The 23030-nt window shown below is 40.1% G+C and overlaps 1 protein-coding gene across 1 annotated transcript in view; it reads left to right on the plus strand.

Annotated features, from left to right (window-relative positions):
- The first annotated feature begins 130 nt into the window (after positions 1–130).
- The window catches only part of MYLK4 (myosin light chain kinase family member 4), a 66278-nt gene continuing 43378 nt past the window's right edge, over positions 131–23030 (plus strand). Inside the window, exons 1-2 of the mRNA XM_059815660.1 lie at positions 131–222; positions 3107–3365. Coding sequence (XP_059671643.1) covers positions 131–222; positions 3107–3365 — 351 coding nt within the window. The remainder of the gene's footprint in view (positions 223–3106; positions 3366–23030) is intronic.

Raw genomic sequence — 23030 nt, forward strand, 5'->3', positions numbered from 1 at the left:
ACATAATCGTTCCCAGCTTGTAAAATTCAGGTCAGTCTAATGTCAAGATATACTGGGAGGTAAACAAGTCTGGCTACGGGCAAACAGTACCTGTCCCCGAGCTAAAATTTTGAAATTGGCTGGTTTGCAAATGGCCAATGGGTCAGAAATAAAGTTTTTATTTGAACTGAAGATGGAGGCCAAAGGACTGAGTTTCAAGCGAAGTGCTTTACAGCCCATCATGTAAACTTAGTTCTGGCTGAAGGGGTTACAATCTAAAAACAGACGGTGAAAGAAAAAGCGGTTGTTTGTGGGTTCTTCTTTTTGGCTGGTACCTATTTGCCTGCCCATTTCTATTTCTAACCAGTTTTATAAACAGTTACTGTATTGTTTATATTTTTATTGTGCAAATTTATTTATTTTCTGCTGCTGGGCAGAAAAAGCAGTAAGGCTGTAGGTATATACCCCCCGTGCATACAGCTAGGCAAGTTTCTGTGTTTTTATGACATTGTGTGTGGTTTCTGAGCATGTAAGTGAAGACATGGTTCATGAAGCAAGCTATTTTGCTTTAAGTGAGAGATTGGCTTGCTGAAGACGACCCAGAAGAAAGCATCTTCCAGGCCAAAGTTGGGGAATGTAAATGATGGGAGGAAGGTTTTCACCCTCCTTTGGGGGAAATGGAGCTCAAAACCCATTTGAACATTTTTCTTTCTTTTAATAAGGTGGAAGGCCATAGCCTCCCATTGCTCAGTGGCACACAACCAGGGTGGGATTGCTTCTCTGGGAGTGTGGAGGAGGCATTTGAAACAAATTTTGCTGTGTGCACCTCAGAAACGTTCTGTCATTTAGCTTATTGTTTCAGGGATATAGTAAGGTAATAATGGGAGAGAGGGCAATCACATTGGGACTCAATCCTAGTCTCTGCTTGGTAACAGAGCCCAGTAATACCTTTGGGCTTGCCATCCCATTAATATTTTCCCAGATAACTGACCCATTGGTCAGCTTAAAGGAACAACATGTCCTTTCAGTAGGACATGTCATTCTCATTAGATGGATGGCCACACTTGGTGATCATAACCTAGAGGATTATGTGCTCTTTGAAGAGCTATGGAGAGCCTGAATCAACTTTCCTTGGTTGCAGTCATGTCAGGCCAGAAGTAGTCTTCACAGCCAGGTCGCTCTAAAACACTGTGGGATTTGAGTAGCTGGAGACATGGAGGCAGCGGGAAGGCATCTGGAAACATCACCTGTTTTTTCTGACAGCTTTGGAGTATGTTGCATGTGGTAGTTCAAAGGATCTGTAGAAGGTTAGACTGAGCCCTTGTGGTATGTCACCTGCAATTGTCAGTGTGTTTAGGAAAACTCAAGAACCCTGCTCTCAAGAAACAGGGGAAGAAAATCTCGTAAAGTGTTCTTTCATCTGAAGGGGATGGAAAGGGATGTCAGAGTCATGAGAGCTGGTGATAAGAGGTTAGAAGCAGCAGACCTGGCATTTTTACATACCGGGTGCACAACTTCTTCAGATGATTAATGTCTTACAGTCCCATGCTGGTGTCCCTGCATCTCACACATTAACAGTATGCTCTAGGGCTGCAATAATGTGGTAGCAGGAATCTCTCTGGAAGGCTCATTTGCAAGCTGCAAGCTTGCACTGTCCTTTGCAGTCCATCATGTATAAGTGTCACCGAATCACAGAATGATAGGGGTTGGAAGGGACCTCTGGAGATCATCTAGTCCAACCCCCCTGCCAGAGCAGGTTCACCTAGAGCAGATTGCACAGGAACGTGTCCAGGCGTGTTTTGAATATCACCAGAGAAGGAGACTCTACAACCTCTCTGGGCAGCTTCTTAGTGATAGCATGTGGCATCTTTCACATCTGGCAAGAGTTTGGAGGGCTAACTATGGGCAGTCCAGTTAATTGATGTAGGTATACATCTAATCTGTTGCATGTGCTTAGATGTGGGGTCAAAACTCAGTGGGGAATATTGGAAGGTGTTCGAGTAAAGTAACTGATTTAATTGGGTCTGTGGTTGTACACTGAAAGTGGTTTCTCTGTGCTGCTAATGACTCTAAGGTTGTATATACATTTCTTAATTACACCATGCAGTTTATGGTATTTATGCAAGTTAAAATGAAAACCATGAGCTGTGTAATGAGATTGACCAGATTCAGCTTTCTAGAGCTAAAGCATTAGTGCCATGCTTTTGTAGCTGGGTTTCCAGTACAGTGAAGGAAGGGTTGCAATAATAATAATGAAAATGTTTTTGTCCTCTATTTTCTGGGTCTACACAGAGTTGCTAACTGAAATTTTAAGGTAGTTTCTCTTTCTCTTTTAAAATTAGTTGTGCAAAAGCACATATTTTTCAAGTGTAACCAAGTGATTACTTGCAGGGGGGAACCCACCACCTTGCTGTGGAATAAAAGCCCTTCTACAGAGATTAATCAAAACTAACAGTTTGACTTGCAACAACTTTCCAGCCAATCTTACCATTAGACAAGCCTCGATGATCCTACATCATATAAGTACTAGGCACGTAGTGAGGACCTGCAGTGGGAAGGAACACAGCTGGGGATTGTCATCTGTTGCAGCCTTCAACAGGAGGCCCGAAATCAACACCATTTTGGCAATTACCTATTTCTGTGGTATAGGATAGTGGGAAGAGAGGGAAGGACTGTGTTTAGGCCTAAACCACTTTGTTTAATATCTAAAATCTTAAAGGACTTAGTAACAGGGTCCTTGCATGTCAACTTGCTGGAACTGCAGCAGAGAGAAGGAGAACACATTGAGCAACAGGGGACCACTAAAGTGGTTAAAAAATGGGGAGTGACCCATAACAAGGTCTGCAAGCAAGAGCAATATGTATTGATTTGATAGAGCTAAATAGTTTCTATGAACAAATTAAATTACATTTGTCTTGTAGCCTGCTTGACTTACCTGGTGTTGCATGTAGATGAGTAGGTACAATAGCATCTGTGAACAGCTAGTGCTGTTAACTCTGTATTTGTGTATTGGTTCAGAAAATATAAGGAGAGAGAGTTGAAATATAAATATTGCAACAATGGCAATTTTCTAAGCTAAAATGCATGAATAACACTGATGCTTCTTATTTGTCTTTCTTTTGTACAGCCAAGAAGGAGGAGAAATCAGAAGTTATGAGTGTTCACTGGTTTACGAATCCAAGGTGGAGAGGAAAACAGACAGTAAATTAACTGGACATAGTATGAAGCTACTTAAGATTAACAGGCTGGAAGAGATCAATACACGATACAACAGCAACAGACTGGAAAAAACAGCCTTTTTTCAGAGCATGGAAAAAATGGAGAGGACTAGAAACTTTCAGGAAGACAAATTCAGTGAATCAGAACCTGGAACAGAAGATGAAAAGGTAACTAAATAACTGCATATTTAATTTTGTCTTCCCAAAGCACTGTCTCTTTCTTCTTACAGCTAGTTAAAGAGTTTACTGTGTGTATTTCCCAGGGGAGTTGAATTTTTCATTATCATCTGTGAAAATGTATTGCAGTTGTGAGAGACTGGTCAGCATCTTTTAATCTTTTGGATTTATAGAAGCAAGCATGTGTGTTTTTATTCTGGGGTTTATTTACAGCTGGACTTATATTCAGAAGTTGTAAAGAAGTTCTGTGGCTCTGCAGCTCTTCAAAATCAGAAGGTAAACATGGATTTTGTTGGATTCATGTTTTGAAAGCATTTGTCCTATCTAACAGCTCTGGAGTCAGTGGGAACTGAATGAATCCCATGGAAAGAGCAGGTTTCCCAGATGAACTAAGGCAGCTTTGTCCTTTGCTCCTGATTAACACTGGGGGAGTAGGGCATGGTTACATGCTGCATGCAGGGCTGAGCATTGTACAGTGTATCTCTGTGCTGCATCTGTCTCCAGTGAACAGTGCTGGGTGTCATAGTATGGGGTCTGTGGCAGGAAAATGACTCTGTGGTCAGCCAAAATGTGTTTAGAAATAGCAACGCATTTCCTTGTATTATGCTTTTTCTGTAGCAGAGTCTAGAGGAACCAGTATTTTTATTGATACATAATTTAGACAAGAACTAAGAAAATCTGCTTGCAATAGGGCGATGAGAAATTAATTTTACACACCGGTTTGTGAAAAGATTTGAAAAATTTGTGCTGTGGCTGTTTGTCTGCTGATTGTGCTGATGCGGTACAGCAGTTCTTCAACTATTCTGAATATTTTTTCATTCAGATGATATGCTGGGAGCATTGGTGTAAAGTAAATTTCATTATGTTTTCATGTATTGACAACTCAAGAAGTTGAATTTTTGATATTTCTTAATCTGCCAGGTCACTTTTGTACAAAATTATTCCAGTCTTCAGTAAGTGTCGCGTTAAAGGGGCAAAGCAATTTAGCAGAAAATAAACCCCCTTGCGTTACAGCTTGTCATCAGGTATCAGCGGGGCTGGGGGTGGCTAGGCTTAGATTCTGACTGATGCCCCATTCTGTGTTACAAGTCCAATCATGTTCAATATATGTATTGAACTCTCATGATTACGGATGCACACTCGTAACTCCATACACTTTCAGTCTAGTTGCGTTGCATGAACTAGCATGGCCACCCTTAAGGAATTTGGTCGCATTCAATGAGAACTCTCACGGCTAGATTAATGAATAGTGTAGTTTATTAAAGCAACAGATGCACAAGTTCTTTTGGATTGCTGGTGATAGAACTACTGCCCATAAAGCATGTGCATATACCAAGAATATGAGTAATACAGCCTGGCTACAAACACATTAAATCACAAAACAACTCTCTAGAGGTTTCTAAGTCTCCCAGGGAAGCACTTGGTATAGCCAAGTGTTCGAATCTTACCCAAAGGTGTCCCTATGGGGGGGAAGAGGCTCAGCCCGTCGACTGATCCCAGATGTCAGAGCAGGTCTGCAATGGTGTCTTTCCTAACATCCCTCCTCACTTAAACCTTTTTATACTATTTTTTACTTTACAGGTGGAGCTTGAGTGACTCTAGTCATATATTTCTTTGTTGTAATTGGTGTAAAACTTTCTCGCTTTGCCTTCAAAGGTAGAAAAATTCAGAGCGCAAGCTCTGTGAGGGGTGGTCGCACCTTGGAGGCGGGTAACTTTTGGGGTAGAGGTGTGTTTTGGTATTATAATGACACTGTAATGAGGAAAGTTCACCCAAGGACAGTATTTTGTCAAAAAAGTGACAGACTGTGGGCCCGTTCCCAGGTACTCCAATACACACCATTACACACACTAAATAGGTTATTGTATCTTTGTACAGTAGCATTGTCTTTGACTGGTTACATATCCTAATTATCAGGGTGAGTCTCCATCTTATTGTTCCATAGTACCTTCCAGTTCCCGTCTTATCACAGAGCCTGGCTGCCGCTCCGCGCTCCGTGTAGTTTCTCTTAGAGTCAGCGCACCAACCTCCCCTGGTGTTGCCAACATCTAAGGTTGCCTAGGGAACTTTTGTGGGATGGAACCCTTGCATAACCACCGTACTCCACCCTGAGAGTTTCTTCAGTGCTGTACCTTTCCTTAAAATGCGAATATAGATTTAATTTCGAAGTCACTTCCAGCAATAATTCCACGGTAAGCTAATACAATTTTTACTTTGTAGAGAAAGAAAATGATCCCTGTATTAAAACAAACAAAGCATGTCTCACATAAGTAGGATGTGTTTATTTTAGAGAGTTTCATTTAGGGTTACAGTGAAAATGAGAATTAAAAAAAAATAAATCTGGGTGGTCAGGGTTTGGAGGATGTTATTAGCTCTTTCAAGAAAGGTTACTACCAGTATGAAAATCACAACTTGCGCAGGTGAGAAAGTAAAAACTGCTGTTGCTGCCATGTAGCTCTTCCTTTGAGTCTTGTCCCTTTAGGGTCAAGAAAAAGGCTATACGAGCTGCTTTGCCTATGTTCATGTATCTTAGTTTGATGACAAACTGCAGAAATTAGCTGAAGTAGGGGGATTTTCCACCACTTCTTGCTGTAAAATCTCTTGACGTTTGCTTCTTCGGTCTAATGGTTGGAACTGGCTCTTTATTAGGAATGCTGTAAGAAAAGGCACCGAGAGGTGCAGCAGGGGAGAAAGGAGTAGGTTTAGAAGATGAACAGCTGGTGGCTAGTTGCAAGTTGGAGGAATAGCTCTGTATTCCCATTTTAGCTCATCAGTCTCCTGGGACAAGACTTCAAAGGTGAAAGGCAATCCAACTGAACTCTGGTAATATACCTCACTGGAGTGAGGTTTCCAGATACATAAACATCAGTTATATTTCTTCTAAGCTTTTACAAGCTTAGAAGTTAATTGCAAAACTTAACTTTCACACAAGTTTTTTTTTTAATTTCTCAGTGGGATACAGAATTGGGCCCTAGCTGTGCTGTTAATGTTGATGAAAGGAAAACCAAGACCTTCCTTTGAAAGGTCTTAGCCTGGTCTGCTTGCCTGATGAACAGTTTTATTACACTGACCAGGAAAGGAAGGAAAGAAGATTGTGCTGGCAGGAAATAGAGTAGACTTTGCTCAGATGTATGCATTTGCATGGGTATGCTTGTGGGCCTATGTACGTAATTTCTGTGGGTGAAGTCCTGCTCACTTTGAAGGCAGTGACAAAACATCTATTCGCTTCAATGGGAGTGCGTTACAATTCAAGAGACTAGAAGAGAGTGGTCAAACTGTGTACTTGCTGGAAGAAATAATTATTCTGAGACTCATTGATTATAATTACAGAAGAAAATGATCCCCTTCCTCAAGCCAACTATTTTTCTAGATATATCTTTTACAAAATAAGCAAACACAATTTTCGTCTTTCAGTACAGTATATTCTTGCAAAAAAAACCCCCACCTAATCTAAAAAAGGAAAAAAAAAAAAAAAAAGACCTTCCAGAGCCATTAAAATACAACTATGGCAAGCAAACCCAGCAACTGTTGACCATCAGTTGTGAATAATGACTGTACAGTATAATATACGTCTTGGTGCTGTGAACAAGCTGTGGTCTTGCAGGCCTCTAGATGGCTGTTTTTGCCACACCAGCTCTCCACCAGGACCATTTGCTCTTGGAGAGGATGACTCAAAATAACTCATGGCAAAACTGCTCTTTACCTGTTTTACATGTGTTTTGTTCAGAATGTCCTCTTGCCCCCCATTTGTACAGTTGGCAGCACATGGCTTTGTGTCTCGGTTAAGCTTTGTCTTCAGGAATGAACACAAAATTTTGCTGTAGGTGATACATTATCAAGTGAAAGACATTTTGTTTTATAGGAACAGTTTTCATGTGTGAGAACCAGATTAAAAAAAAAAGAACAAAAATCCAGATCTTGCCTTGATCCATTGCACCGAACAGCCAGACTAAAGGGTTGTGCTGGTCCGAGGGAGGGGGTGGCACAGGGTAGGAACAAGCAGTTGTGAGAAGGTAAAACCACCTTTTTTGACAATAGCACCAGCTTATGCAAAGGTAAATTGATTGTGAAACTACCCCACAATTTACCCAGCTGCATTAGCTCCCGGTGAGCTCCACGTTCCCCACCTAGACTGCTTCTGATGGCCCAGCCAAAGCTGCACGCTATTGGTCAGCAAACCTGCAGTCTCTTCCTTCTAATTTACCTCTTACCTGGTAAATGATGGGTGTGCGAATGCAATTCAAATTGTTCAATTTTGAATCACTGTCTGAAATTAGGGCACTAACTCCTTCTCCCCAATGACTGTTGGGTTTTAAATACTGTAAAAGTATCTTCTTCAGGGTCAGTGACTTGTTTTTAAACCCTGGCTCCATGATTCAGATGCATGCAGCTTGATTCTTTTCTATTAGTAACATTCAGAACTATAGAAGCCCCTAGGCTTGTATTTACGAAGTTAATAACAAAAGTAACCCACCCATGTTGGATAACAATTACATGATCACTTTTTCAGGAGAGCAATATTAAATAAACATTCAACAAAAGCTAAATCTAGTCCTAAGCAAAGCTTCAAAGCTTTCTGAACTCTGGCAGACCACCCAGGGAAAGAGATTTGAAATTCAGGGTCTCTCTGCAAGCATAATGCTGCTGCTCTTAAAAGTTCTTGCAACCTAGAGAGCTATAGCTACAACTGCAGTTCCTGTGTTTGAAGCTATTCCTAATCGACAGTGTAACTGTAGGGTTTCTGGATCTTATCAGTTTGCATCTGCAAGGCTTGGCCATTACCTTGACTTACCATCCATCTCTTTACGTTCTTGCTATGTGGTGCCAATACATTCATTTGGGTAATATGCTGTGACAGGAGAGATACTCCTTGTGTATGCACATGAGCAAGCTTTCCCTTGGAAGTGTAAGCATTGTGAAGGGCCTTTACCTAGAGCTCAGACATAGCTGAACTAATGTGGGTAATGCATTACTTGCTGTCCACTGACTGAGTGGTGGTGACTGATTGGTGGAACACTTAGTCTGCTGCAAAATGGAAAGAAAAAGAGTTGGTAAAACTCATTGGTTTAAATGTTTCTTTTATTATGATTTTACCTTTCATTTGCAGAGTTGTACTCTAGTCATTTACTGCAGTTCAGTGCATAAGCTGAGATGTATTAAGTTCGTTAAAACACAGCCTTATGTACCAGAATAGAATTTCTCCCATTATTAGTAAACATAAATGCAAATCCTAACATTTGCAACTTACTGTTGTATGAGCAATAATGTCTAGTGGCTCTGCTGCCCTTGCTGCCCTCCTTGAAAGAACAGAAGTGGCAAGAAGCAGAGCTGCTCTTCCCTTACTGCCCTATTTCAGGGCTTCTTAGTCCTGCTCTTCTAAGGAAACAATAATTTAATATGGATTAAACCTCCCACTAGCTAGTTTTATTTGAATAGATAGTTGCTATGCCAGTTCATTTTGACGTTCTGGAGACATTTGGAGTTCTTTCAGTTCAGGACAGGTGTTTGAGTTTGTTTGTTTTTTGTTTTTTTTACAAAGGTGGAAAAAATATTTCTCATTGGTATTTTGTTTCTTGAGTTGGCAATACAATTTCCCATGCAAAATTAACCCTTTGATGATATTCTGAAAGCAGTTTAAATATTTAGCCCAGCAGGAACTGTTGGATATACTCTATATTTGGTGTTCAGTTAAGCCAGGCCTGGGGATGGCTAATTGTCCTCTAATTCCTTGTCTCCAGTCAGAATGTGATCAGCCTTGTCTCCTTTGAGACTTCTTTCTCCCTCTTGACCACTGCCACAATTTTTCTAGCAGTTACTTTCTCTGCAGCCTCTGTGTTGGAAATGACCGTGGTGGTAACAATATCTTTGCAAGTTCCTTTTGGGGGGAGGCCAGGGTCATGGCAGTATTTTGAACAGGGAACAAAAGTATCACTGTTGCATAATTTAACCCAAAATAAGTTTCCTCTGCCCCCAAACACTGTTCAAGATGTTGATCTAAATATTTTGACAGCAACCTATTTCTTGTTTTACATTTTTAATCGAGAATGACTCTTTAACAAAGTCCTGCAAGGGATTCTGTACATTTGCAGTGAGACTTCTTGACTAACGAAGAGATCAAAACCCTCTAGGCTTTCTTCAGCCTTGAAATCAAAGCACCCTGTCTAAAGCTTGGCTCGGTAGGGTCAGAAAAGTGTAAGTGGACTTCAGCCAAATTTGGACACAGTTATTTTTACCAACCTCCTTTTCAGCTTGCTTGAAATGCTGTCATCGGGCATCGTGTTGCCAGCCAGCCTCAGACTGGTGCAGCTTTACAGGATATCCTTTCTGCAGTGCACTCTTCAGGTCCCAAGTTCATGGCACTCTGTGGTTGTGTGGTGACATATGTAATTCTGTGATTTCAAGCAGCTTTGTTTTACTTAATGCTCCCAGTTCCCATGCTTGTGAGAATGTAAGTCTGTCTTTCTCAGAAAGGAAGAGAGGAGATTGAAAAAAACCCCACAACTAAATCCACCCTCCCCAACATAACAAATACATAGTAACTCAAAATGTGACCTGGGAGTGCTCTGAAGTCTCAGAAGCCAGAAGTTGACTAAGGAAAGGACAAAAGTACTCGTAATTTTTTAATCTCTTGATTTTTTTCAAATGATGTACTGATTTTGGTAGTTTGATCTGTAAATTTTTAGTACTTGAGATTTCTGGTACTCGTATTTCTGAACAGATGGAGGGAGTCTTTTAAATTCTTTGCTTATTCACCTCTGAACAGATAAATACACAAGCAGAAAAGAAATGGCACTGTTTCTTCTTACTGCTTCATCTTCCACAGTGACTGTTAGCACTCTGTAATTATGGGTACCCATTGCATGGAAGATGTATAATCCTTATATATAAGGTTTCTTTCCCTATGTATAGACCTAAGACCTTATGTAGTCGTCCTTCACTATCCTTAAATATAAGACAATAAACCGTGACATGCTTTGTTACTCAGATTTTTAGTTTTCTATCTCTAGAAGTAAAACAGGTTCCCTGGGCTTATAATGGAGCTGGTAGCAGGACTTTCTATTAAGTTGCTTACCATTTCCAATTTTAAGATCCTGTTTTCAGTTGTTTAAAAATTTCCCAAGTTTTGGCTGCTCAAGCCAAAATTTTCCGTGCAGAATTTGCATCACGTTGAATTGCTTGGGAAAATTCAGCAGAAGCAGTCTGTCTGTTTCTGGAAATTTTAGGAGAAAGAAGTTACCTTGATGATAATGAAAGTCTCACATCCATGTGGTTGAAATGATCAGGCACCACCATCCTTTGGATCAATGACTTGATGGTTGGCAGGTGAGCAGATGCTGGATATGAGATGGGGAGACAGCTAGGGCCCACTTCCTGCATGGTGGTGGTTTGGATATGGGAGTAACATAGATAGACTGCAAGCACAGGAACAGAAGGGACTGCAGACAATAAAGCCATGGCATTTCAAACTGACCTTCCTGTGCATGTGCACCATGACACATTTTAAGTGATTGTCTTGAATTTTGCTCTTTGGTTATTTTTTTTCCATTTTGTGCCTTTTAAAAGGGAAAAAAGATGACCACTGGCCTGAACTGCTAACTGCAAAGGGATTGCACTAACAGTTTGCTTTTGTTTGAAAAGTGTTGGAATGTCAGAGTAACTGCCTTTCAAGTCCATGCAATACACATCTCGTGTAGATCCCTGCACCTGTTTTATGCTTGTCAGTAGGCCATCACTTCTTTTCCTTATAGGTTCAGGGAATGTGTTGAAGTGTGAGATGGGATCATGCTGCGTCTCCGAGCCTTGTCTAGCTAGGTGGTACTTACGGAGCTGGGGACGGTTTTGAGGGTGCCTGCCAAATTGCATCTGCTAGATCAGGAGAACCAAGTTAATCAGTTGATTAAAAATAAAGGGATGGATCTACCCCTGCAAAGAAATGCTGCCTGGATTGCAGGTAGTTTCTGCCTTTTGGCTTCGTATTTCTGGCACATCTTGTGGACTGTGTTAAGCCGTGGAAGAAAGAAAGAGATCCCTGCATCTGGAAATGCACAGGTAATAGATACACTTTTAATAAGTTAGATATATTTCACTGATCAGTATCGATATTGTTTAACTGGATGAATGCTGCTTGTGTTCGGATGTAGCCAGTTAAACCTATCTGTTCTTTCATGGAGCGGCACATATCCCTCTCTTTTACGAGTCTCTCCGGCAGTAAATCCTGGATAGCTGATGTGCTTTTCAGGAAGGTGCCTCTCTGCCCTTGCTGTCGGAGTGCTTCGTCTTGCCATTACAACATGATGCATCCTCTAGTGACCTCTGCTGGGTGCAGCACAAGGGACTGTATCAAGGTTACCCTCTTTTGCCGCGGTGGGAGCAAGGTTGCCAGCCCTTCTTGTTGTGGGACAGTAAGGCTTACGCCCGTTATTTTCCTGTTGTTGTCAAGTGAACTTGGCATTTTCTCCCCAAAGAAGTAGCATCACTAGTTATTACAACACGAGATGTTGCAGCCAATGATGGTATGTACGTTTGCTGCTTTGATACAGCAAAGGCATAGATATTTATTCCACTGTAAAAAATGTTGAATCTTGTCTGTTTAGAAAAATATCTCCTTCCCTTAAAAAATCGTCTTTGACCTTAGATGCATGGCTTAGCAAAGAATTCTTTTAGCCATGCTCATTCAAAGGTGTCTCATTACAGGTTACATACCCAGCCAATTTGTAATATACACGGAGGTGCAGGGAGATACATCCAGACTGTCCCTGTGACCTTTTTTTTCTGGCACCTTTGTGCAATGTCTAGTGGACATGTTTAGCAGAAGTCACGGTGCAGTAAAAGTGACTTTCCAGTGCTGAGTGCAGCGTGAGGATTCTAAACAAGGGCCCTTGCATTGGAGAGGTCCCACTTCTGTCACCTCAAATGGAAACCTCACATAAAATAAGCATTTTGAGGAGCTGAGGATCTTAATTTTTCCCCTTATATGGACAATCCAATGTAATTCCTGGTGTTTGGTCCTTCTGTGTTTGCTGACAATGGTTTATTTTTCACTCCCAATTTAAACAAATCCCTGAATTGCTTATATTGAAAACATAACTGTTTGTTAGGCATGCTGTTATACAGTATATAAGGGAGGGGTTTTTTTTTTTAAGTACTACGTAGTCAAGTACTTTTAAGTGCTTGATTGACATTTACAAATGAAATTCCTGAGAGAAATGAAAATGGGGCTCTATAATATGACCTTATGCTAAAGAAAGCACACAGAATGTTGTTATAATACATGTAAAGGATTTTGTTATTGATACTAAAAAGAAGAGAGGGAGTATTTTTCCATAGTTCCCTGTCTTCAGGGCTAACTAAGCAGACGTACTGGTACACAAGATCTCCCTAACTCCATGCCTGGACTAAACAGTAATGGAGCAGATACGTGGGCAGAGAGGTTTAATTTCAGCTATGACCCTATCTAGTTATGAGCCTGTCTAGTTGACCTCATAGCTTAAATAGTGACTGTAGTTGAAGACGATAGGAGAAAATTACAGCGTTTTATCTCAAGTATTGGCAGTGAGACAACAAGGTGCAGGATGATTTTCTGTTGACCTTTGATGATGCCACAGCCCTTAATATCATCATTACATTTTAAAGGACATGTTCACCAAGAGAATTGTTGCTTCTGTCAAACCAAACACTTTCTACTGTCTTTCTGAAATTCATGGTAGACCCATGTTTGGTAGTTCTAAATCTGGAGAAATTGTCTAAAGCCTCTTGGTCCTGCATGTTTTAGACCATCCCAGAGGCATCCTGGGTCTCCTATTTATACCTACCCTATGTATTTCTTCCAACTCATATGTTAAAAAGGCTTTATTATGGTTTCATAGGAAACCTATTCTATAAGAATAGAAGTGTACAGTATGGAAATGTAGCTTGCTGGTGAGGGCATCTAAAGATTTGGAGGGTCTAAACATAAGTCCATATAGCACCACTAAAATGGAAGAATGAACAAAATTCAGAAGATGAGGACAAATGAATCGGACAAATAGACTAAAACTATTAACTTATGTTTCTATAAAGAGGTATTTTTATTTTAGTAACGTCTAATCCTCTAAACTGTCCTTCTTTCAAGACAATATTCTAGCCACTAAAAGGCAGATTGGTCTCCTTGTTGCAGCTTTCCAGCACTACATCCAAGATCTGTATCTTTGAACTCTGTTATGTACGTGCTTCATTTTTACTTGTAGAATAACTCACTGTCTGTTAAGATAGAGACACAGGCAAAGGTATGGATTTATCCAAATACTTAAATTGCCCAGGTTTTTGATGGCATTTTCTCTTCATTGTCCTGATGCCACATACAACTACTGCCTCTTCTGTCATGTTAGTTACCGGGTTCGTTTAACACAGTAATTACAACGCTTTCCTTGCTGTAAGGAGAACAACTTGTACACATAATGCTGCATAATAAAATATATATTACAAATCTTTGTAGTAAATTTAACAAATGTAAGTTGTAAATTCAACTGTAAGTCACTTACTAAAAATTGTTTACATTTATCAGGCAGCTACTCCAGAGAACAAGCATGAACATCTTTTAGCTAGGAATTCATGGTTGGAATTCTTAACAAGTCAAACAGATTTTATTTAATGATCTTCTTAAAGAATCCCTATGAAATATTTTCTGGCTGCCACCAATTGCCAACAGATTGATTCAAAATGTTTGTGAGGGCTAGTATGGAACTTGCAAAGAAAGCTTGTGTGATGCTTCTTTGCACTATTCCTGGCTCACGCCTATGCTGTATGTGGTCACCCTGCTTCGTTAACAGTAATTTCATGCATTTCAGGCCAGCTCAGGATGAGCATTTGCTCCTTATGTCCTCAGGCAATACAAAGTTTCACTGCATTAGAGATTATTTATGGACACTGTAAGTGAGTGACAGTTGTCACATCAGAGACATGACAGCCTAAGTAGGCAGGCTGTTACAGAATTGTATGGAGAAGCAGGGGCTCAGAGGGATGGAAAGAAGCACCCAAGGTCACCCAGCAGATCTGTGACAGAAGCAGGGCTACAAGCCAGACTTTCTGACTTCCAGCCTGGGGCCTGAGGCATACTGCTACCACTGAGTGACCCCCTTGTAATGAAAGAAATGTCTTCCTTATCACACCTGTTTCTTATATCTGGAATTGTATTCTCTGACACATGTTGTATGAAAGCCTTCGTGTTATTAGCTAGCATTTGCCAAGTGTGTGGGAGATCTTTTTTTTTCCCCACAAATTCTTCAGTCATCTCCATTTCAGCATCACGTGACTGCGGTAGAGAAAATTGGCTTCTTAGCTATCTCTGGGTTCCAAAATCAGTGGAATGCTTAATTGAAAGAATATGGGTGGGCAATAATGATTTAAGCTCTTTCCAAATCTGCCAGGTCTCCCATAGTTCCCAGGATCTCCTGCATCTGGAATCATACTCTTAATGTATGCAGTGTCTGGAACTATGAATGGTTTTCCAAAATCTTCAGCAGACACCAAAGGAAAAATTAGACTCTTAAAAATAAAAAAACCACATTATCTTTCACTTACATTTGACTTTAGAAACTGCATTTTGTGCTTTAGCTTGGAAATCATCATAATTTATAGGGACCCATCAATGCAAGAAGAGAAGTACATGTCTGTGGAGTTATATACAAGTTTTATCAGCATGAATTTGGAATGGGAATTAATTTGAGTGTCAAATGAAACACATTTAATAGAAAAAAACCCCAAAACATTGCTTTGGAGCATCTGTTTATCCATTGTTCAAGATCTGTCCTGTTTTTTTTCTTCTCAGTTTATAAAGGCATGCTTCCTTTGGTCTTTGTGGTACTCCACTGTAGTCCAAAAGAGTCATTCAGTATTACAAAGAACTAGATGAAACTAAAGCATAGCTTTCTGAACTACATAAGACATTTAAAGTAGTGCTATCTGTTGGTAAATTATAATTGCAAACAAGACAGTACTGTTTGTTACAGTGGAAAGCTGAGATTTTCTACCGTCCAGTGAGCTAAAATGAGATGCTAAAGGATATGGCCGGAGATGCCTCACTATGTGGGTGGTCTTGGATTACACATTATTTACAGTGAGCCTATTCACATGTTTGAAGTTAAGCATGCGCTGAAATGCTTTGTTAAATCAGAGTTGTTAGGTATTATGTATTTATTTACACTGAGGTTGTCTGAGCATACATCCAGTAAAAAAGGCACTTGTATTCTGTGTGTAAATAGAAACAAAAGCAGAATGATGCAACACAGCAATGACGTTATTGTTCAGTGAACTTGTCTTTGTAGCTAGCCTTTGCTTAACCAGTATAATGTTTTAATCACATCAGAGCTTTTCAAGCTTCATTCTGCAGGGTTTGGTTTTTGTTAGGATTTTAAAGTACTGTGGATTGTGCGATAAGCCTTCTGTTGCTTATCCTTGAAATTCTCCTTGAAATAGGTTAAAGTGCAAAAGAATAAAGGGAAAGCTAAAAGATAAATCGGAGGAGTGAAGAAAAGCTGCCCCCTTTTTAATGTCTTCTTAAATTGTCAGAAACCCAGATTGCTTCTCTTTTACAGAAGTTCTTCATTTAGATCAAACCAGACCAAACTCCTTGGAGTTATTCTGGTTGATACAAGCCAGGAATCGGTCTGCTGTGTTTCACTGAGCAGGAAATAAAGAAACCTGCATTAGGATGATTCCCTCTCCCCACCAAAAAGTGGAAATTCAGTAAATAAAATGTGCATTTCAGATAAAACTTGCCCAGCTGCCACTGATTCATTGTCAGAATTGTGGTCAAATGGGAGTTTCAGTTGTATCCCTGAAATGTAAATTCTTTGGTTTATGAAGCTGGATTATTTTTTTTTTAAGCCATGGGAACTAGCCAGGCTCATTTCTCTATTCTTTTCCCTGAAAGTGACCCAGCATCTCTGTTTTGTGAACATCAGCTGTTCCTTCTGATATGCATATCAGTAGGACTCCTACAATATGGGAGACAGGAACTTGGACTAACATCCCTTTACTGTCTGAGCATCAGTTTAAAATCTGTAATGTATATAGTATATATGCACTGCTATGTGATTGAGTGGGGTGGGCTAGGAATTGTTTGAAAGATTGTTCCCAATAATGGTTATCTGAATGCAATGCAAAGAGAGAAGAAAATTGCATTTAGATGAACTGTGATCTATGGATTACATAGGATGTAAACCTTCAGACCTAGCAGGCTTATGTTTTTATTAGGAACTGTTGCCAAACATTTGTCTTTTGTTAGAGATCCTAATGCAGATAATCCTACATTCATTTTCTAAAAAAAACCCCATGATTTTTATGAGCTGCAATAATAGGTCTCCCATTGTGTCCCCATCACCTTACCTGTTGTAAGCTTGCTGGTGTTCAGGAAGAGTGTCTGCAAGACCAGTAAGAAAGGCAGGCTGACAGATGCAAAACCGGTCCCTGTGTATATGCAGGCACATGTCTAAACTCCTAGCAGTGTGCCAATTGCTCTGCGTGGAATAAGTTGGAACAAGAATAGGTCTATCCCCAGCAAAGAGAAGTCACTGATTAGATACAGGTATTTTTCAAATACTCTGCAAGTGGTATTTCAGTTCTATTTCACCCCAAAACGTACATCCTACATACCTTGTGTACCGTGTATTTTTTTTCTTTTGAGGGACTGATAAAGAGTAACTACAGTTTACAGTGACCTCCAGTGGTGAAAAACCTTTTCTCAAAGAATGACATAGCTAATATCCCAATTTTGTCTGAAAGTCATTCCTCAGAGTGTTTAAGTGATGCAGGCTTCAGTCCTGTAAAGCATACTACATTCAGATTTATTTATCATGTTTTGAGCCTTGTTTCTGTTCTTGCTTTTAAAAAAATCTTGGATTTGTCTTCTTTCTGCTCTTTCTCCTCTAAGGATCTTTTTGATTTTAGGATTGACAATAGTTGACAATAGTCATACTGGAGCTATATTGTATGAGCTGTATGAGGCTTTGCTGATTATGTGTTTCCTGGTATAATAGTGTGAGATCAGTTCTGGTCTTCCTCCCCTCAGAAATCTTATTTTCTGTAGTCTCCTCAATGCTCACAATTTCTTTCAGCTCCTTCCACATCTGCCTTTCTGGCTTTCCCATATATTTACTAAGTCTGTCATATGTTGTTCATTGAGGACTTTTTCCATTTCACTTCAGCTGGCTGCTTCACTGTTCTATGTTAAGGGTTGATTCTGCAATCGTTTAACCATCTGGCTAGCCCAGACCCCACAAGTAGTATGAAAGAGTAGATTTTTGGAATTGGTGATGCTGGAATATGGCATTGGGGGTGGAGGAAAGATATTTCCATGTTCCACAAGGCAGAATATACCTTTATGCTTTAGAGCCCTTCATAGCAATTTTTATTAGAAGAACACTTGTCTTTGCCTACGCTGACTTCTGTACTGTGGGCAGCACAGATTAGCCTGATTGCTATCAAGTGATTGGCGTTCTTTACTTCCATTTCTTAGCATTACTGACCTTTCCCTGTAGAAAATGGAGAGCTATCTTCAGGAATGAAAATGGAGCAGGATTCCACAAAGAGCAGTCAGGATGTCAGGTCATTTGTGGTTTTATAGGGGTGGGGAGGAAATTTTTTGGGCTTAATGTGATACAGCAATCACTTGCCTTTCCCAGATGATTTTCCTTCTTTTACACATCGTATACCAAGTAAATGTGCTCTGTGGTAGACATGCAAGGGATCAGAAATCACCAGACTTCAGCCAGCTGCTGTGAATGTGAATTCACATGTGCGTGACTTGAGTGGACATATTCTGAGTTGCTAGTGAGCTTATCATGGGAGTTGTCTTTTCCTGGGAATATCTAGATAAAGTAACAGAAAAAACAGGTATGAAGATCAGGATTCAGAATTTGCAAAAGAAGTCTTGTTTGCTGACTTTCCGAACTAGGTTTTGCTGAATATAATGGGTCTTTAATTCTCATGGACTTTCTTTGGGATGGTATTTGAGGGATTGTTGGAACGGAGTACCTTGCCTTGCTTGAAACGGGCTAAAATTTGGAAAACAAACTAAGCAATTAAACAACACAGCAGAGCAGCCCACTGAAAGATAAGGCATGAAACATTCTTCTGCAAACTGTGCTTGGGCTGGCTCTGTCATAAATCCTTCCCAAAAAGATCAGTTGGGTGCTGTTGAATTTCCTTTAGAGAGGCTTTCTGTACCTTTAGCATGACCATAGTGCCTGGGAGTGAAAGATCCTGTTGTCCTTGTAAAAGAAAAGGGGTTGTTGTCCTTCTGGATCATATTTCTGCTTTCCTTACTCTGGGCTGCAAGGGGGCAACTATGCTTGTAAATGGTAATGTTCAAGTCCTAAGAGATAGGGAGCTTGGGTGCCAATGCTGGCAAGGAGCCAGTTAAATTCCTGGGAATCTCTCGGTAGCCTGCTCCTTGTGAACTCTGCAAATGTCTGGAAATTGTGTGCATATTTCTAATAGCTGTGGAATAAACATGTGTAAGAATAGCCCATTTGTTTGATTTTTCCAGGTCGACAAATAAACACGGCTCACATTGGAGTTGAGGTGAAGAACTGGTGATAGACATAGTCGTGGCTGGTTCTGCAGTGACAGGCATGTGCTACTTGCCCTGTAGGGTTTTGCCAGTAATCTCCGAGGTGTGGAATACAGACATCAGGTTTCATGCCCTTCTGAGAGGCTGTGGACCTCTGAAGAGATGCTGATGGTGTCAGAGCAGCTTGAAAAGTTAGAAGACTGTAGCTGTCGGCAGCACAGCAGGTGTTGGAGTGACAAAGGTTCAGACCTGTGGCATGAAATGTAATGATGCAATGGCTGTAGCTGGCTCCTTTGTTCTGGCTTATAAACCATCTATATCAAAGCTAGCTGAGAACTGAAGTACCTGCAGATGGTGATGAGTCTTGTGGGTTTAGGAGACTTTCTAATCACGGTGTTCAGTGATATGAATGTTAACTCTAACAAGTCCACCTCTCTCTAATTATTTCTGCTCATTAAATGGCTCCAGGCATATTCCTTTATCCCTGCTAATAATAGATGGGATTTACAGATGGCTCATATACCAAGGACTTAATACCAAGCACTATAAAAATGTGTCATAGCTTCAAACCATAGTTTTGGATGTTCTGCGTCAACCTACTTGTGTCAGTACTTTCCAAGAGTGCTTCCTGAGGACAATGGTGTTTGGTGTTTTCTTTTTTGGTTCAGCAGTGGTAGACATCTTGACAACAAGCTGTTTTCTGAGGGATTCTTGAGAAGCACAAGATAATCTTTAGGAACTAATGCAAGCTAATTAGAATACATGATTATAAACTGCTCATTCTACCCTAAAATCTACAGATCTGTGACTCTGTGTATTAACATAAAAAAAATGAAAGCTGCTTGCATCCACCAACCTTATTTCCCAGCTCAAGATGAAGCAGGGCAGAAACAAGATTTGTGCCTCCAGATGATCAGTTTCTAGGTAACGAGTGAATGATATCACTGTACAAGGCACTTCTGATGCCTTCTTTAGAGACTTTCATCTATCCCACCTTGGATGGAGGAAAGACGGGATGCAAGCCACTGAAACACTTTCCAGTTTAAAGACATTTGCAGGGTTTCATGTTTCGAATGATTATTATCTCTACCTATATATTAGGGAGATAAGGTGGGAAGAGAGGGGAGTGTGGAAGAGCTGAATTTATTTTTTTTATTTATTTTTCTTCCAATCTACCTGTCTCTTTCTCCTTTGCATTTTGTTGGCTCAGATTCTTCTGCTGAGTATTTAAAAAACAAACTAAGTTTTAAAACAATTGTACTCAAATAGTCTGTCCTGAGTTTAAGCAGACTAACTTGTAGTGCTGTGAGGGGGACTGCAACACTAATGAAGCAGACTGAAACCTTTTACTTTGCAATCAGGTTTAACTCTGTCTCTGCAATTTTCTAATGAGCCCTAAAAGCCCGAGAAACCTCAGAAAAGCAAATTGCATTGTTTATTCATATTAAAGCACACCTCTAAGTCTCTATTTGGGATGTGTAAATTATTGTACCCCCCAATGGAATAAAGTATTTAAGGTTTTGTAAATTGTTGTGTGTAATGCTCCCTCAGTGTCTCCTTTCCAGTGAAATTTTTCCTTGATCAGGGTTAGTCGGTTCAAGCAGGTGAGTGCATGTTAGTGTGCTGAAATGGTGTGAATTTAGACCCTACCAGCGGCTCCCTACTTAGTCTTCACATATACAGTATTAGCACATGGATTAAGTGAACAATTCTTCTTTGAAAGTTTCTTCATACTTTGAGGGCCTAAGAGATGCTGTGCATGCAGTTAGCATGAGGCAGGGAGCATGCCGCTGATAGGCGTTCTGTTACGTCTAAACACCCAGGTTATAAGAATCAACAGCTTTGCACAAAATACTTCCAAACAGTGACCTGAGCACAGTGATGTGTTCAAGAGGTACAGATGGCTAACATGTCCTTGATATTCAAGTTGGACCATTTCAAGAAATCACGTCCCTTCAACTGTTACTTATGGCTTTGTGTCTATGGGTTATTTTTCCTATAGCAGTAGGCAATCATGTGAGCACTCCTTCAGAAAGTGGAAAGGTTATAATAGATTGCTTACTTTAGCTATCATTACTCAAAAGAGGCGTAATAGTTCTTTCTGTTAGTGTGACGCATATCCACTCCACTTCAGCTCTGATTACATCTGTGACCGTTACAGATGCTCCTGTAGATAGCTTTCAACATAACAGTTCTTTGCATTTTCATGGCCTGATGCTTCTTTCCAATCTCAAAGCTCTCAAAACATCTTATGACTCCTCTGAATGATACTGCTGTATTATTATCCCTGTTGAAAAAATAGAGAAACTGAGTCAAAAAAGTATTACACAACTTGCTTAACAGGGTGCACAGCAAACAGATACTGAGCAGAGACATGACCTTAGTTCCCTGATATTTTCCCTTGATCTCAAAAACCTGAAACATGAACCAAATGAGAAGAAATCTTTTAGGGTTTTTTTGAGTACCAAAAAAAAATTCTAGTTTTTTTTTTCTTCCAATTCTTTTTCTTTTCTTCATGTTCCACTCTCGTTCCCAGTTTCATCTAAGTCTGAAAGAACTGGGCATAGTGATAATGTGCTCAAGAGGAGTAGAGGGCACTGACAGGTCCTTGAGATTCAAATTGGATCATTTCAAGAAATCATGCCCCTTAAGCTCCCTTCAGGAGCACTGCTATGCAAGTTTGGGATGTTCCCTTGTCACTACATGCATCCAGGGCATGTTCCTTAAAAAATATGTAAGTATTTATATACTGAGCAGCAAGTCAAATGCATGACTAGCAGCATCTAAAAAGATTAACTGCACATGCAGTATTGCAGGTACTGCTTGCCCAGAGACACTCCTATATGAGCAAATCAATGTTTGGCAAAGAGTCATTGGGCTCATGTAAGAGAACAATCATTTAACCACCTTTGCCTTTGCTGCGTTAATCCTCAATGCTCAGTGGTGAAGCTATGGAGACACAGTCCGCCCATTGAGGTCCAGGGCAGTATATGCTCCCTGCTCTGCCACACGTGATACTTCATTCCTTGCAGTTCCTGTCCTGGTCCATGACACTTGATTCTGGATGGTGGCAATGCAGACATCTGATCCTTTGTGCTTGATCTCTGACACTGGATCTCCATTAGGAAAATTACTGGTATCTGATCTGCCTGATCACAGCTACTTGATATATGGTGTTGTTCCCCATTGTGGCATGTTTACCACTGAAAGTAAATTTGAAACAGCTAGTACAGCGAAACAGAAGAATTGAAGGATTTAGCTGTACTCTGCGGATACTGTGGCCGAAACATGACATTAAGAAACCATATCTTCTAAGGAAAATGGCAAGAAGTAGTAATGCAGGGGTAAAAGGCGAAAAGAAAGAAGAAATAGTAAAAAAAAAAAAACTGTGCAGATCCCAACAGTTATATCTGTTGTCAGCTTCATGCTCTGCCTTAACTCTCTCTGTGTTCAACACAGACCCGCATTTAAAAGAAAAACAAAAATCGGCTTCACATAAAATCATCTTTTTATGTCAAATTCAGTTGATTCTATTTCACAAGAAGTATACGTCAGTTCGGTCAGTAGGTTTCCAGAAGCTAACAAAACCTTTAACTAAGCAAGCTGGTTGAAATAAGTTTGCAAAGAAATTTATAATCTGGCTCATTTCATAACGTTTTCAGTTTCATTGTAATAATTTTGTGCCCCTGAAGAGAGGACTGCAATAAGCAAAACTGCACTGAAATGAGAAATAGACATGCTTCATTCCAGTAGGGTTGCAAGCATTGCTTTGCCTTCTTCCCCAGTTGATTTTATTTGGAAGTAGCACATCCTCATGTGTCCATCAAAGTCTTCTGTTTTCATGAGCCATCATTTTCCAACACATTCCAGTGTTTCCTTTCAAAACTTTTTGGTTAGCTCCAGTGACAACTATTTTTAATTCTTGTGTGGATCATATGAATTGGTCAGGGAATAGAGACTTGCACTCCTGGTAATCGCAATTCATTTTCCATAGTATCAGATGAAAAATTTAGGTAAACAAAAAAATGCAGCAGTCATGAAATTGAATCCCACAGGCAGAAAGGTGAGTGAGGTCATGGCAAGGCTTCCAAATGTTTCCAGGTGCA

The sequence above is a fragment of the Gavia stellata genome, chromosome 3 (genome assembly GCF_030936135.1).
Source record: "Gavia stellata isolate bGavSte3 chromosome 3, bGavSte3.hap2, whole genome shotgun sequence".
Lineage (NCBI taxonomy): Eukaryota > Metazoa > Chordata > Aves > Gaviiformes > Gaviidae > Gavia > Gavia stellata.